Source organism: Myotis lucifugus, unplaced genomic scaffold (genome assembly GCF_000147115.1).
Source record: "Myotis lucifugus unplaced genomic scaffold, Myoluc2.0 scaffold_10, whole genome shotgun sequence".
NCBI classification, from domain to species: Eukaryota; Metazoa; Chordata; class Mammalia; order Chiroptera; family Vespertilionidae; genus Myotis; species Myotis lucifugus.
The window spans coordinates 5870125-5884947 of NW_005871058.1; the positions used below are offsets into that span (position 1 = coordinate 5870125).

Here is a 14823-nt window from a genome sequence, read left to right on the forward strand (position 1 = left end):
TCCTCATTTACCCACCAGTGACGATCTCTAAGTTCTAAAGAGACCATGGGTCTTCTAAACTACAAAGTCTAGCCATCTTTCATCTGTGGCCATAAATATATACCCATCCATTTTTAATCCTTTGAGCTATTTACAAAGTAGCATTTATATTTTCATAGTCCAAAATGTGTACCGATGTCAGGATTTGAGATGTTTGCACATACGTTTTTCTAAGTGTTACAGAATGTATTCAGAATACAGTAGCTAGCCCTCTGTTTCTCATGCTGAATGTTTGGAATGCCTTTCATAATATATGCAAATAAGTATTGTAAAATGACTTCCATCCCTCCCATCTCTGATCTCCCTAAAGACTCTGTGGCCTTAAGGAAAACGCTATTTGGTTGCTCTTTTTTTTTAATCCTCACCCAAGTATATGTTTATTGCTTTGAAAAACATCAATGGGGTTGCCTCCCGCACCCTGGCCGGGGCTATCCGACTGCTCTGTTGAGGAAAGTTTCTGAAGCCTGCTCTGGGTTATCTCAAGTACAGTGTGAGCTTTCAGAGCCTCTCTCCACAGGCTCCGGGAGTCAGGCAGGGAGGGCTGAGCCTGAGGACTAAGGGCTCACGAAAGAAGTTGTAGATGGATGTATGCTTCCTCTTCCGGGCCTTTCTGAATGGCAGAGTTCCCAAGGCTGCCAGGGAGGGAGAGGCCCTAAGGCCCAAGAGCAGTGAGCATTCATTTTCATCCATCCTCCCAGCTTAGCTCTTCCACTTAACAGTGAGTTTCCTAGACAGCTAACACCTCTGAGCTAAGCCTGGTGAGCTGGTGTCCAGACATGACACCTGAGTGTCCTCTGTTCATGGCCCTCCACCTGGGTCATGCCCTCAGATCTCCTCCTTCCTACCCCTGCCTCCCTCTGCCCATCAAAGTGCCAGCACCTCGTGGGAGACTCCCCTGCTCTCCCCTCGACCAGGTGGCACTTCTCTTGTTTCTGAATCCTTGAAACACTTTATAACCACCTTTTTAAACTCCTAGAGTTGCCTGAATTCAAATAAAAATGTGGTTTTAAAGCCTGTAAAAGAGAAGCAGAATCACACAGCAGAGTGTGTGGTACTGAATGAGTGGTACTCATCGTAAGGAAAGGGGGTCAAGATGGAGAATTCCGTGAGGGGCTAGGGCAGGTAGAGTAAGTGGTAAGGGAAACAGAGGAGTAAGGGCAGGAGCGGAAAGAGGTAGGAGAACCATGAAGGAGAAGGGAGAGGGTATAGGTCTCAAGGGGAAAGAGGGAGAGATGGGTCCCAGGTGGGAAGAGGGTGAGGAGATGGAGATGGGTCCCAGGTAGAAAGGGAGAGAGGATGGGTCCCAGGTGGAAAGAGGGAGCCCAAAGCCTGAGGAAGCAACCTTCAACAAGCATGTCAAGTCACACAAAACTCCCAGTGACATCTTCCAATGGGAAGCTCCTGGAAGACAATCTCTGCAGTCAGGTCAGTGTGACAAGGCAGCAGGCTGGGCAGAAATGTTAAGAGAGAGAGAGAAGAACCCCTTTTATGCTTCTGTGATAATGGCAAGATAGACAATAAGATGAGAAACGCCCCAGGGCTGGGCTAGGATGTACTCTACCCTGATCGCTCCTCAACACACACATGCATTTTTCTTAATTCCCACCTTATGACTTGAGCTCAAAGTTGTTACACCCACCAGTAAATGCAGGAGGAGGGTTTCAGCATTTCAGTCCTCGGCCAACTGGCTCCACTCAGTTGGTGCTAATCCAGGTCTGAAGCTAACAGCCTGGGGCATGCACGCTCAGATTCAGGGTAAGTTCAAGCCCCAGTGCCTGCACATATCTGAGCTGAGCATCTTAAACATCACACGTGAGAGGAACAGAGGTCTGGGCATACCAGAAGAGCAATGCAATGTGCCGGCCTCTGATTCTGAACCAACTCCACATTGTTAGATGAAGAGAGCAAACAGAAGAGGCGAATGGAAGGAAGAGGGGCAGACGCCACAAGGTGCAGAAGATACAGAGGATCAGAAGCTCCTGCTGGCACCGCTTGGGCTTGCATGGTACCTGGCTAGGAGCCAGGAGGGTTTCACAGCCTGGCTGCTCCCCGTCTCGGTCTGTGGCTCATGCCATCTGAGATAACACTCTTGCTCCTCTAGCCACAGTCCAATATGACCTTGATACTCTGGCAGCCATTCCCCTTGGCAGCTAAGCTCCTTGGTGCCCAGCTGGCTTTTGAATTCCCCTTTTTCAGTTCCCCATAGTCCATGCTTAAAGTGCCTTTGGGGGATCATCATGTCTGTCTACATTAGTAATCTGGTTTCTTCAACACTCATAATATACAAGAGTCATCTCAACTGTACTTCATACAGGTCCCAGCAGATGCCCCACAAGTATTTTCAATGGGAAGGGAGGTGATGGTGTTAAGGAGGTTATGGTGTTGGGGAGGCAATGGTGTTGAGGGGGGTGATGGTGTTAAGGGTGGTTATGATGTTGGGGAGGCAATGGTGTTGGGGAGGTTATGGTGTTGGAGGAGGCAATGGTGTTGGGGGAGGCGATGGTGTTGGGAAGGCAATGGCGTTGGGGGAGGCGATGGTGTTGAGGGAGGTTATGGTGTTGGGGAAGGCGATGGTGTTGAGGGAGGTTATGGTGTTGGGGAAGGCGATGGTGTTGGGGAGGTTATGGTGTTGGGGAGGCGATGGTGTTGGGGAGGCGATGGTATTGAGGGAGGTTATGGTGTTGGGGAGGCGATGGTATTGAGGGAGGTTATGGTGTTGGGGAAGGCGATGGTGTTGAGGGAGGTTATGGTGTTGGGGAGGCAATGGTGTTGGGGGAGGCGATGGTGTTGGGGAGGTTATGGTGTTGGGTAGGCGACGGTGTTGGGGGTCGGCTGATGATTTTCACTCACATCATTTTGCAGATGAAATTTCAAATCTGAATTGAAGCTTATACAAGGTATGTGGTTTAATAAGGTCCCCAGAGGGCACTGTAACTACAAGACCCAGGTCATGCCAGGACTCTCCTAATCCTAACCCTTCCTCCTAATCCTACCTCCCTCATCCTCCCATGTTTCCAGCTGAAAATAATTGGGAATTATTCTTAGAATAAAGAAGTAAAATATAAATAATAAATAAATAAAAGTAAGTAGTTCTTGGAATAAACTAAATTCTTGGGAATTTCACTTTCAGGGTATGAAATTGTTACAGCACAGCTTTCACCTCTTCTAAGGCCAACTGTTAAAGTTTATAGGAGGTTCTATAGGTGAGCAAACTGTCAAGCTGCACAGCACACAGAAGGGAGCAGGGTTTCTGGGAGGCAAAGTGCTCAAGTTCCTATCTGAGCTGTGGGAGTGAGAAGTCACTGTGCCTGTGGGAGGAAGGCTCCAAGCCCCCCTCAGGTGGAGAGGGAACCCCAGAGCAGCCCGAGAGCAAAGCGAAGTCTCACTCCTGCCCCAGGAAAATGGGTCCTCCCGGGCTGTGGCCGGTAGCCTTCTGCAGCATGTGGGCTCCTCAGAGCAGATGCTGCTCTGTCCACTGGGGATCCAAATCCTGCACTGACTCAGCCCCCCCGATCCAAATCCTGCACTGACTCAGCCCCCACCTCCCCAAATCCTCAAAGCCCTGAAGCTTGTCACTACAGCTGCAACTAATACAAAATAAGATTCAATGTAAACTAATTGGGGGGGGGGGTATTTTTTAAGCTAAAATTCCATGACAGTCCCGGCTGATCTCAGAGAAACCAGCTGGGTGGACGTCCCCGATGCTGGAGCCCCACCCTTTCTCTGCTCTGCTTTTCTCTCCCTCCTGTCACATACACCCATGCCAGGGGCAGAGCTGACCCTGCTGGAAGGTGAGGGGATGTCAAGTCCTCAGATGTGCCATCACCCAAAGGCAGTCCTTGACTCCCCTGACCCTGTTCAGAGCACTATGTGCTGTGCTTTCTTCACACTCTACCCCATCCACAGGCCCTTTCAGCCCAGGCCCCACTTCCACTCCTGTCCTGTCCTGGTTCAGACCTGGCCCTTTGCCTCCATCCTTCGGGAAGCCCAGGTCCCACTTCTAGGACTCCTGCTGCTCACTCACACTTCACAGCGTGAACCCTCACAGGTTGGCTGAGGACTGTTCACTCCCATCTGCCCTAGACACAGGTCATCTGGCTTTCTTGCCCTGGTTTTAGGCCATTTCTAGAAGGATCGCTCTGCCCATCCTGAGCTTTGCATCCACCGTCTGCCCCCTCTCAAGTCGAGGCCCCCTCCTCCTCTCACCAGCCCAGCCAGACCATCCTTCATCCCACAGAGTGGAGCGCCCCCACCCCCCTACATTCAGTGTCCAGGCCCAAAACCACAGGGCTCGCCTGAGCCGACTGCCTCCGAGATGACTGCAGGGCTGGCAACCGTCCCAGTCTGTTCGGGGACAGTGAGCGGGTGCTCAGGAAAGCAGATACCGAAATCAGAGTTGGCCTTGGCCTGGCTGGAGGCCTCTCTAAACCTTACATTGTAAACACAAAGTCGGCCAGGGGAGGGGATCTCTAGAATGTCCACCCTGCCCCGCTTCTCACGTTACTTCTCGGAGCGACTTCAGGCCACTGTTTCCGAGGCATTTACTCAGCCGTTCTTAGCCACCGGACAGTTTTGCTTGATTGGAAAATGCCCGATGGAAGAGCACAATTCTGCCCAGTAACTGCCTTAGCTCTCCCCTCCAGGGGGGCAGCCTCCTTAGCACCGGCTCACAAGCTTGAGCTGACACCAAATCCCTGGCCCCCAATGTGGCGGGGAGAAGCCATGGAGAGGAGAATGGAAAGAGCTGCTTGCAGATGCTGTGCAGACTGTTATGATCAAGGACAACTGGGCATTTTCCCGGTGAGTACCAATGTCCAGAGCACGGATTCCGGAGCAGACTAACAGGCTTCAAATTCGCTTCTACCACCTATTAGCTGTGCAACCTTGGACAAATTACTCCAGCCCTGTGCCTCAGGTACCTCAGCTGGGAAAACGGGGCAATAACAGTGTCTACTTCATGGGGCTGAAAAATAGCCAAGGCAGCGCATGCGAAGTGTTTAGTGCCTGGCCCACGAGAAAACTCCAATATAGGATGCTGCTGCTGCTGCTCACGCCAGCAAGGACATCACGGCGATGAGTAGAGGCAGGAGACAGAGTTCCTGCTCCCGCCCCCCAAAAGCATGTCCCCCACCTGGTGCCACAAAGCTCCATGACGACAACACCTGCCAGCTGTAGCTAGCTCTCGTTCTCCCATCCAGTCCTCACAGTAACGCATTTCACAGACGTGCAAACAGGCTCAGTCACATTCCACCACACGGCCCAGCCAGGAACGCAACCCAGGTCTGTGACCCCGAAGCCAAAACGCACCCAGTTTCCCAGAGGAAGCAGAAAACACCAGGCACATGCTTTGCCTTTGCCCGGCAACTGCCAGCAGGACAAGAAAGAGCATCTGCCTTCTCCTTCGAGTTACTCTCGCCGCAGACGTCCCTGCTCCACACGTCTGCTGTCTTCTCCCTCCGGACACGGACCTGGGCTTCCTCACGGTAGCTCTGCTCTCCCTGACTCTTCCTCTCAATGCTGGGCTGGCCCTTGTCATCCTGACTGTTAGTACTTATAAGGGACCACAGGACCCACAGCTCCATGCTGACCATCGCAGGGGCCGCAACAGTTAATATATATATATGTATTTTTTAATCCTCACCTGAGGATATTTTTCTATTGATTTAGATAGAGTGGAAGAGAGAGGGAAAGACAGAGAGAAATATCGATGTGAGAGAAACGCATCGATTGTTTGCCTCCTGCACACGCCCTGACCAGGGCACAGGCCAGGGAGGAGCCTGCAACCTCGGTACGTGCCCTTGACTGGAATTGAACCCGGGACCCTTTGGTCCGCAGGCCGACGCTCTATGCACTGAGCCAAACCGGCTAGGGCTACATCTATTTTCTCATCAACAGAGAACAAACGGCTACTTATCAAGTTCCCCACCAGAGGGGACGCTGGCATAAAAATCTCGTAAAGCCCCAATGCCTTCTCAAGTGTCACTTGGCCCGTTCCACCTTCTCCAGGACATCACTGGACCTGCTCCAAGGGCCACAAAGAGCAAGAAACCAACCAAGCATCCCCCTGTAGCCCATCTCCCGCCTTTTCTCCTGTGGATACCTTGGTCTGGGGGTGGGAAAGTAACTTCCCTTCACATTCACACAGGACTTTGTCACACGGGCCCTCGGATTATCCCTTCAAGGCAGAAGGAAGGTGGTCTGGTGGCCCTTCCTTTCCGTCTGCTGAGCCGAGTCTGGCGCGGCTCTTACCTGTGCGGTGAAGAAGGCTGGGGTGAGGGATCCTGAGGGCAGGGCCGGGCTGTTGAGGGCGATGGAGCCAATATCGGTGCCGGAGAGCAACAGCGGAGGCGCGGAGATCTCCAAGCCTTTGGGTTTTTTGGCTTTGGGGGGGAGAGATGGAGACCTGGTCTTGGAGCCCGATGACAGGTTCAAGGGCTCCAGGGAATCCGAGTCATGGCAGGCGGCCTCCAGGAAGAGGCTTCTGTGTTCAGAGGGGAGGGGCGAGTTGGGGGACAGGGATGGGGACCGAGAGGAGGAGGGTGAGGCGGACGAGATGCTGGCGGCGTTTGGCAGCATTAAAGAGGAGATCTTGGCGGAGACGGACGAGGCCAGGAAGGCCTCAGACGTGGAGGGCAGGGACACCACGGGCCTGCTGATGTGCTTGTCGGTTTTATTGGTGACAAACCTGATGACAGTCCTGACTTCTTCCACGGGAGGGCTGTCCTCCGGCGGCTCCTCCAGCTTCTCCGTCTTGATGGCCTTGAAGGGCTCGGGTGGGTTCTGCAGGGAGTTAATGGTGAAGGACGAGTACAGGCCTGAGTGGATGTACTCGTTGCGGCTGGTGCTCTTGAGGGCTGACAGGCCGTGTCTGTGCGCCTCGCGGCCCTCGGGCGGCGCCTTGCAGTCCCTGTCCTGCAGCAGCAGGCTCTCCCGGCTGATCTCCACGGCGTGGGGGTCCATTTTCAGGATCTCCGGGAAGGAGACAAACTTGTACACAAACTTCTGCCCAATCACCTTCTTGATGATGTTCTGTGGATCACACAAAAGGAGACATCGGAAAGGTCAGTGCCCCAGCGAAATGGAGGAAGGGCTTCCTCAGAATGGGACTGTGCTGGCCCTGGCTGGTTTGGCTCAGTGGATTGAGCGTTGGCCTGTGGACTCCCGGGTTCGATTCCGGACAAGGGCACATGCCCAGGTTGTGGGCTCGATCCCCAGTGGGGGGCGTGCAGGAGGCAGCCAATCAATGATTCTCTCTCATTGATGTTTCTCTCTCTCTCTCTCCCCCCCTTCTCTCTGAAATCAATAAAAATATATTTTTAAAAAAAGAAAGAAAAAAAAAAGAATGGGATTATGTTGAATACTCTGACTCCCACAGCCTGGCTACGTTGTCCGCAGAGAGGACTAACGTTGGGGACAGAATCAGGTTTGCCTTCAGGTTTGGCCAGTTACTAACGGTTTGATCGTCGGCAAATTGATTGTGTTTCCTCACCTGTGTTTCCTCGACCTAAATGCAACAACAGCTGCCACTTATTGAGCACTTACTCTGCAGCTGGCACTGCTCATGCATTATCTCATATATCTGCACAGCACTCCTCAGAGGACGGTATTATTAAACTCCCATTTTAAAACTTAGGAAAGTAAGCTCAGAGCGCTTACATAACCCACACAGCCACGTGGTAGGTACGTGGTAGAGACAGCGTTTCCTTCACCATAATACAGTATTGTCTTACCTACCTCTGGGACTCGTGAGAATTCAATGAAATAATAATGGGAAAGCATTCCGTACGCTGGAAGGCATTATGGAAACGTAAGTTATTATCACCAAACCCCACAATGTTTTCTTAAATCATGCAGCCATTTCTTCCTTTTTAAATTGTCTGCCAAGAGAGCCGCTGGGGGGAAGCAAATTGTCTGCTTTGATATTTGCGGCATTCATCCCGTATTCTAAGTTGCTAGTACCTGCTTCTGGCTCTTCGGTGTATGGCTCCCGTCCAAACACACGAGGGTTTAAACGTAAACCAATAATCACTGCAAACGTCTTCCTGCCCCTTTGGGAGAACGGTCTTCCTATTAAAAGCTGTGCTAAATCGGAACAGTAGCAAACCTCTCTCAAATGCTCACGGGGGTCCGAGGTGCTCAAGGGAGACAGAGGTGGTCTCCCTCCAGCACTGGGAGCTAGCAGCGCCGTCCCGTGGGAAAGGACTCGGTTTCCTTACAAATGGCTCCTCCTAAAACTTGAGTATGAGTGAAGGCTAAAAGGAACCATTTGGGGGAGAAGAGCTTTAGAAGGAGCTCCTATGGGTGCCCCCTCTGTCCCGGTGTTGGACACAAGCTACCTCAGTTGCTCTCACACTGACCCTCTTGTGGGGTGGAAGGTTTCATCCCTATCACCTGAGCTGAGAGGTGGGGAGTTCTCTGCCCAAGAACCACCAAGGTCTACTCATGCGAAAGCCCAGGCTCTTTCACATTCCCACACACATTTGGGGGAATCAAAGAACCCCACAGTAGAGATAAATCTTGTTTTAAATTGAGCTATAGCTGACATATAACATACAAATCACCACTTCCTTTTTGTGGGGAGAACATTTCAGACGTACTTACTGTCAAGGGCCCAACATGATCTGATATCTGCACATTCTGCTAAATGATCACCACAAGTCTAGTTAACAGCCCTCACCACACGTAGTCACAAAATTAGTTATCCTGGTGATGAGAACTTGTAAGATCTGCTCTCTCAGCAACTTTCCAAGATACAAGAGAGGTGAAATTCAATTCAATTTTGATGTTCCTTTTACAGTCCTAGTTTGGAATGTAACTCTTTTTTTCCTTCCCTGTGGTTACATTAGGGCATGCTAACTTGCCTGCTCTGAACTGGACCCTACGGCCCAGAAGAGAATTTAGCGAGCAGTCAGGAGGGAAGGGCATCTGTACCACGCCACAGAGATTTCCAGAAGGACTGCCTCAGGGCAGGCATTTAAGGAAGCGACACATGAGTCAGCACTGGAAACCCCAACAACACAGATCCCGGCAAAATCACTCCGCACCGCACGCCGGAGGCTCACCGCCTGGCACGCTAGACTCAAAGCTGAACAATTCATCCCAGCACCTGGGCCTGCCCTTGACCCCACCGCATCCCGACTATTCCCTCTGACCTCATCCTACACGCAACACCAGAGACCCTGAAAACCACTGACAAACCTTCAGAGACATTTGCGAACTTAGTTCCACCTGGGCCTAACTGGCAGCATCTCCATGGGCGATGCACCAGGCCTGGGAGAAACCAGCCTCCAGCAGGAAAGGGTGAAATGAGGGCAACCTCATTAGGTGCCACCGGATCCTGGTAAGAAAGAATCCTTGCCTGGTGTGCTCCTCTGCTAAAATCCTAATGTATTTTTGTTCTTCGCTCATAACATTCTTCCTCCTGAGGGAAAACTTTACTTTATCCTCAGCCGGGGGAGCACTCATCTAAACTGAGCGAATTGTTAGAGCCTAAATAATTACACAGAAGAAAAAAGAAACTACAGTCTGAATCATTTCTTCTGGCAGGTCTTGTAGACTGTTTTGTGTGTGTGTTTAATACCAACCCTTAATTTTATTATGGGATTCAGAACACAATGTCTGAGCAGGTGTTACCTTCACAAGCAAACCAAGAAGTAATTTCAGGCTGAGAGAGAAACGATACAAATGCCTCTCCTCCTCAAAAAATGATTGGGAATGGAAAGGCATCGCAGGCAGAGAGCCGGGACTTGATGCATCGAAAAGAACGTACAGAGGCCTAGCTGGTGTGGCTCAGTTGGTTCAGCAGGCATCCCCTGCAGCAAGAGGTCACCGGTTCGATTCCCCATCACGGCACATGCTCTGGTTGCGACCTCAATCCCCAGGAGGGGGCGCGCAGGAGGCAGCGGATAGATGATTCTCTTTCATTGATATTTCTCCCTCTCCCTTCCTCTCTCTCTCTAAAAATTTGTAACAACAGGTTAAAAAAAATAAAGAACAACCCCTAAGACTGTCAACTGACAAGTGGACAAACAAAATGTGGTATATTCACATAATAGATTCTCCAGCCTTCAAAGGAATGAAGTTCTGACACCTGTTACGACCCGGACGCTCCCAGTGTGCCAAGTGAAGAGCCAGACACAGAAGGCCACAAGTTGTATGGTTGATTCTGTTTCTATAAAATATCCAGAACAGCCCTAGCTGGTTTGGCTTAGTGGATAGAGCGTCGGCCTGAGGACTGAAGTGTCCCGGCTTCGATTCCGGTCAAGGGACCTCATCAGGGGAGAAGCCTGCATCGATTTCTCTCTGTCTTTCCCTCTCTCTTCCACTCTCTCTAAAAATCAATGGAAAAATATCCTCGGGTGAAGATTAAAAAATAATAAAATTAAATAAAATATCCAGAACAGACGGATCAATAGGCAGAAAGTAGGTTAGTCTTCTCCTGGGTTTTGGGGGTGTGATGGGGGCATCGAGAGGAGTAGTGGAAATGTTCTAATATTGTGCTGACGGACGCATAACTCTGTGAATATACCCAAAGCCCCTGCATCGTGTACCTTGAATGGGCGAACTGGGAGATATCTGAATTATACTCCAATGAAGCTGTTCTGAAAACAGGACATGAGGAATCCCCCCCACACACACACACAGCTTTATTAAGATATAAATTGACATATAACATTGTGTGCACTTAAGCTGTACGGTGTGATCATCTGATGCACTTATATATTGCAAAATGACTCCCACAGCTGGGTTAGTTAACACCTCCATCACCTCACATAATCACCACTTCCTTTCTGTGGGGAGAACATTTAAGATGTACTTACTGTCTTAGCAACTTTCAAGTATATTACGGTATATTGTTAACTGGTCACCATGCTGCACATTAGATGCCCGGAACTTACTCACTGTATCGCTGGAAGTCTGTACCCTTTGACCAACCACTCCCCCAGCCCCCCAGACCCTGGAAACCATCAATCTATTCCCTGTTTCTATGAGTTTGGGTTTTTTAGATTCCACATACAGTATGCGTAACATTATACAGTATCTGTCCTTCTCTGACTGACTCAGTTCACTTAACATAATGCCCTCAGGGTCCACCCAGAACATGAGAAATCGTAAGAACATTATATGTTTACATGGAAGACGTGAGAACCTTCCATGGCTGGGTGGTGACTGACTTAACAAGCCAAACCTCCTCTGTGTGCAAAACAAGGAGATGCCTCAAAGGGCACTGAACTCGGCCACAGCAAGAAGGGCCCGTCAGTAGCCGAGCTTTTTAGGGAACGGTTACAGTGACAAGATGGGGACAACTTACAGAGCTGACCCAGAGGAGGAAGAAAGCGGGGGGGGGGGGGTCGGTAGTAGGGTTACCGTTGTGAGTACACAAAAGACAGAGTTTATTCTTGTGACTGGGAATTGAACCGTGACCTCCTGGTTCATAGGTCAACACTCAACCACTGAGCCATGCTGGCCAGGCTTTTGTCCCCACTTTAGAGAAGAGCAAACTGAGGCCCGGGGGGTATAAATTACCGATGGTCACACACTAGCTAGAACTTGGGCAGCCTGGCCCCAGAGCACTTGGCCACAATGGAGAGCGATACAAGACTCAGGCCAAGTGAGATAGCCCAGGACACGAGAGCACATGGGGATGGGCTCTTATGATGGAAAGTGATGAGGATGTTTAGGAAAAGTCTGATTTGCTCACCCCTTCCTCCCAGACTCACAAGTATTTGTTGCCTACAGTTGCCTGGTAACCTGATACGACGCTGTCTGTCTGACAGCTGACTGGCTCTCTCCAGCGTGGTTTCAGAGGGACAGTTGCACATCTGCTTCCCTTCACACACACAGGACCAGCCTCTTCGGTCATCATTTCCCAGGAAGTGCATACTCACAACCAGTGTGGACTGCTGACCCGCATTCGTGTTGAGGTTACAGGCGGCGAGGACGGGCCGCCTTTGGTGGGGGCGACAGTTAACAGCTACCTGTACACCCCCACGTGGCAGGCCCAGGCGTCAGTGGAAACTTGGGTCCTGCCATCCCCACATCCCAGTGGGTGCTCTGAGGATGCAGGAGCTTAAAGGGGAAGCAGTCTGTGTGAGCAGGACGGTGGGCGGACTTAGGCAAAGGAATCCTGCCCGACTCACCAGCGACCTGTGGCAGTGGGAGGGTCTCCCTGGGTTCCTTCGCCCGAATGGAATGGAGGACACTGGGAGCATGGGTCCCCTTTCCATCCCCCCGATGCCAGTCACAGACCCACTGATAAAAACCGATGGGTCCTGGGGTGTGCTTCAATACGTGTACACACACTGACTGCCTTCTCCCACTGCCTTCTCCTGTTCAGCAATCCCATATAGTGGATACATCAGAAATGTCTGTTAACTATTGTGATTTTTTAAAAAAAAAATTGTATACAGTGCTAGGTAATGAGGAGATGCTTGTGGAATTCAATTTACCTCTTAATTTTGACAATCATTGAGGATCATGGTTAGCTGCATGTTTGTTGAGTGAGTGACTCCCCCCGCCCGGGGAGAGAACTGACCTGGGCAGGAAGCCAGTCGCTTCACCTCACGAGGGCCCCGATTTTCTGTGGCTAATCCCCAGGCTGGTCACAACCCCATGTGACTGCGTCCTGTTCGTACACCTGTGTGTGCTATTTTGCTGGCCTTTAAAAAATGAAAACCCCCATTCAGACAGCGGGGCCATATACAAACCCTTATCACCTCACACCTGCTACAAGAGCTTAACAAACTGTAATTCCACATCAGCTCTGGCCTGGCACTGGTTTTGATCTAAGGCAGCGGTTCGTAACCTGTGGGTCGCGACCCCTTTGGGGGTCGAACGACCCTTTCACAGGGGTTGCCTAAGACCATTGGAAAACACATATATAATTACATATTGTTTTTGTGATTAATCACTGTGCTTTAATTATGTTCAATTTGTAACAATGAAATTGGGGGTCACCACAACATGAGGAACTGTATTAAAGGGTCGGGCATTAGGAAGGTTGAGAACCACTGACCTAAGGTCACGAGTGGGCCTTTCCTGTGCTCAGACTTCTTATCCCAGCTCTCATTTCCACCAGTGCTCCACGCCCCCAGGCTGCACCTGCCCAGGAGGAGCCGGACCAGTCATGGGTCCCTACCAGTACCGCTACAGCCCCCCTGAATTTTCCACCTTTGGGGGCTCCCAGGAGCTGAAGGACTCCTTTTCTCTGATTTTGCATCTTTCCTATCTTGTTCTCCAAGCTGAGAAATGTCAGCAGCTCACTAGGCAGGCAGGAAAGGACATGCAGAAGATGATTCCGAGCAAACAGCCCAGCCCTTTCCTAACCCAGCACCCACTGCAGGGCTCGATACAGGGGACAGAAGGGTGGGTCTTTCCATAAATACCCGCTGGACCCTGTCACAAGAGCGGCCACTGCCTGAGTCACTGCCTGGGTGCAAATGCCACCCCTGTCTCTTAGCAGCCATGTGCCTCCGTTTCCTCATCTACAAAATGGGTACTGACCTACCACCTGCCTCATGGGAGGTAATTCATAGGACGCTTACAGCAGAAAGCCTAAGACAGCCACGCATGATAAGCCCACAATATTTATTTGCTCTTAGTAGTAGTATAATTATTTCTATTCTCCCCTATAAACAAAAGCAAAACCAAACCACCCTCTATCAGCTCCAATGACAACCGACTGCTCAAAATCAAACCTCCCAGAAGGCTGTGCAGCCCCCTCCCGCTTTATCCAGTTCTGGGTGATGAGATGGGCCCATGGCAGGCACAATTACATCTGGTTTACAGGTCTCGACCAAGCAGGGGAAACATGATGTTTTACTTAGTTGGGTTCAGACAAGAAATAGACGCAAGGCTTACAGTATGACATGCCTGGCGTGGCCAGCGCTTGACATCCACTGTGAAGAAAACCTCACACATTCCACTTCATTCAGGGGTGGGGGCCGCAGATGTGAACAATCGCGGGATCCACGTGTCCCCACGTCCAGCCCGACAAGTGGTGCAGACACTCACCAGACACCGGTGCTCGGAGCAGGAAATGCCTGCCCAGACGGGAGGAGCACCCCAGCTCCGCGGTGTCGGCAGTGGCCCAGTCTGGCTGGGCTCAGCCTTGGGGGAGTGCCATGCGGGCTGCTGCCCTGAGTGCCTGCCACCGAGATCCTGGGGTGGGGAAGTGGGATGGAGTTATTTTGGGGACATTCATTTTCCTACATGAAAGGAACCAGCGGCCAGAAAGGGCAAAGGAAAGAAGCGTTTACAGGGGCCTGGATGTACTGTACACACACACGCAACATGGGCACTACGATCCCATTTTAAAGATGAAGAAGTTGAGGTTCTTGGTTGGAAGTGAGGTTATGCCCAATTCTCCACCCATACAGCTGGGTTAACTACTGGGAGGGCCCTCCAATGGAATACCTTGCAGCTATGTTAGAGGCTAATGCACTGTTAACATTTGCCCATGTCTTTAAATATACATTAGGTTAAAAAAAAAACATGCATGGGATCTTCTATTATTTTAACTAAATAAGTATACAGGGTGGGGCAAAAGTAGGTTTACCATTGTGAGTACACAAAACACAGAGTTTATTCTTTTTTGTATTTTTTATTTTTTAAAAATATATTTTATTGATTTTTTACAGAGAGGAAGGGAGAGGGAGAGGGAGAGGGAGAGGGAGAGGGAGAGGGAGAGGGAGAGGGAAAGAGAGTTAGAAACATCGATGAGAGGGAAACATCGATCAGCTGCCTCCTGCACACTCCCTACTGGGGATGTGCCCGCAACCAAGG

General features: G+C 50.7%; 1 protein-coding gene across 2 annotated transcripts in view; it reads right to left on the reverse strand.

The window, feature by feature from the left end:
- The window catches only part of ELK3 (ELK3, ETS transcription factor), a 36015-nt gene that overhangs the window by 8324 nt on the left and 12868 nt on the right, over positions 1-14823 (reverse strand). The window contains exon 2 of one of the 2 annotated variants that reach the window (XM_023749917.1): positions 6289-7068. The exons of the other annotated variant lie outside the window; for it this stretch is intronic. Within the exon in view, the coding sequence (XP_023605685.1) occupies positions 6289-7068 (780 nt within the window). The remainder of the gene's footprint in view (positions 1-6288; positions 7069-14823) is intronic. 2 annotated transcript variants of the gene reach the window in all.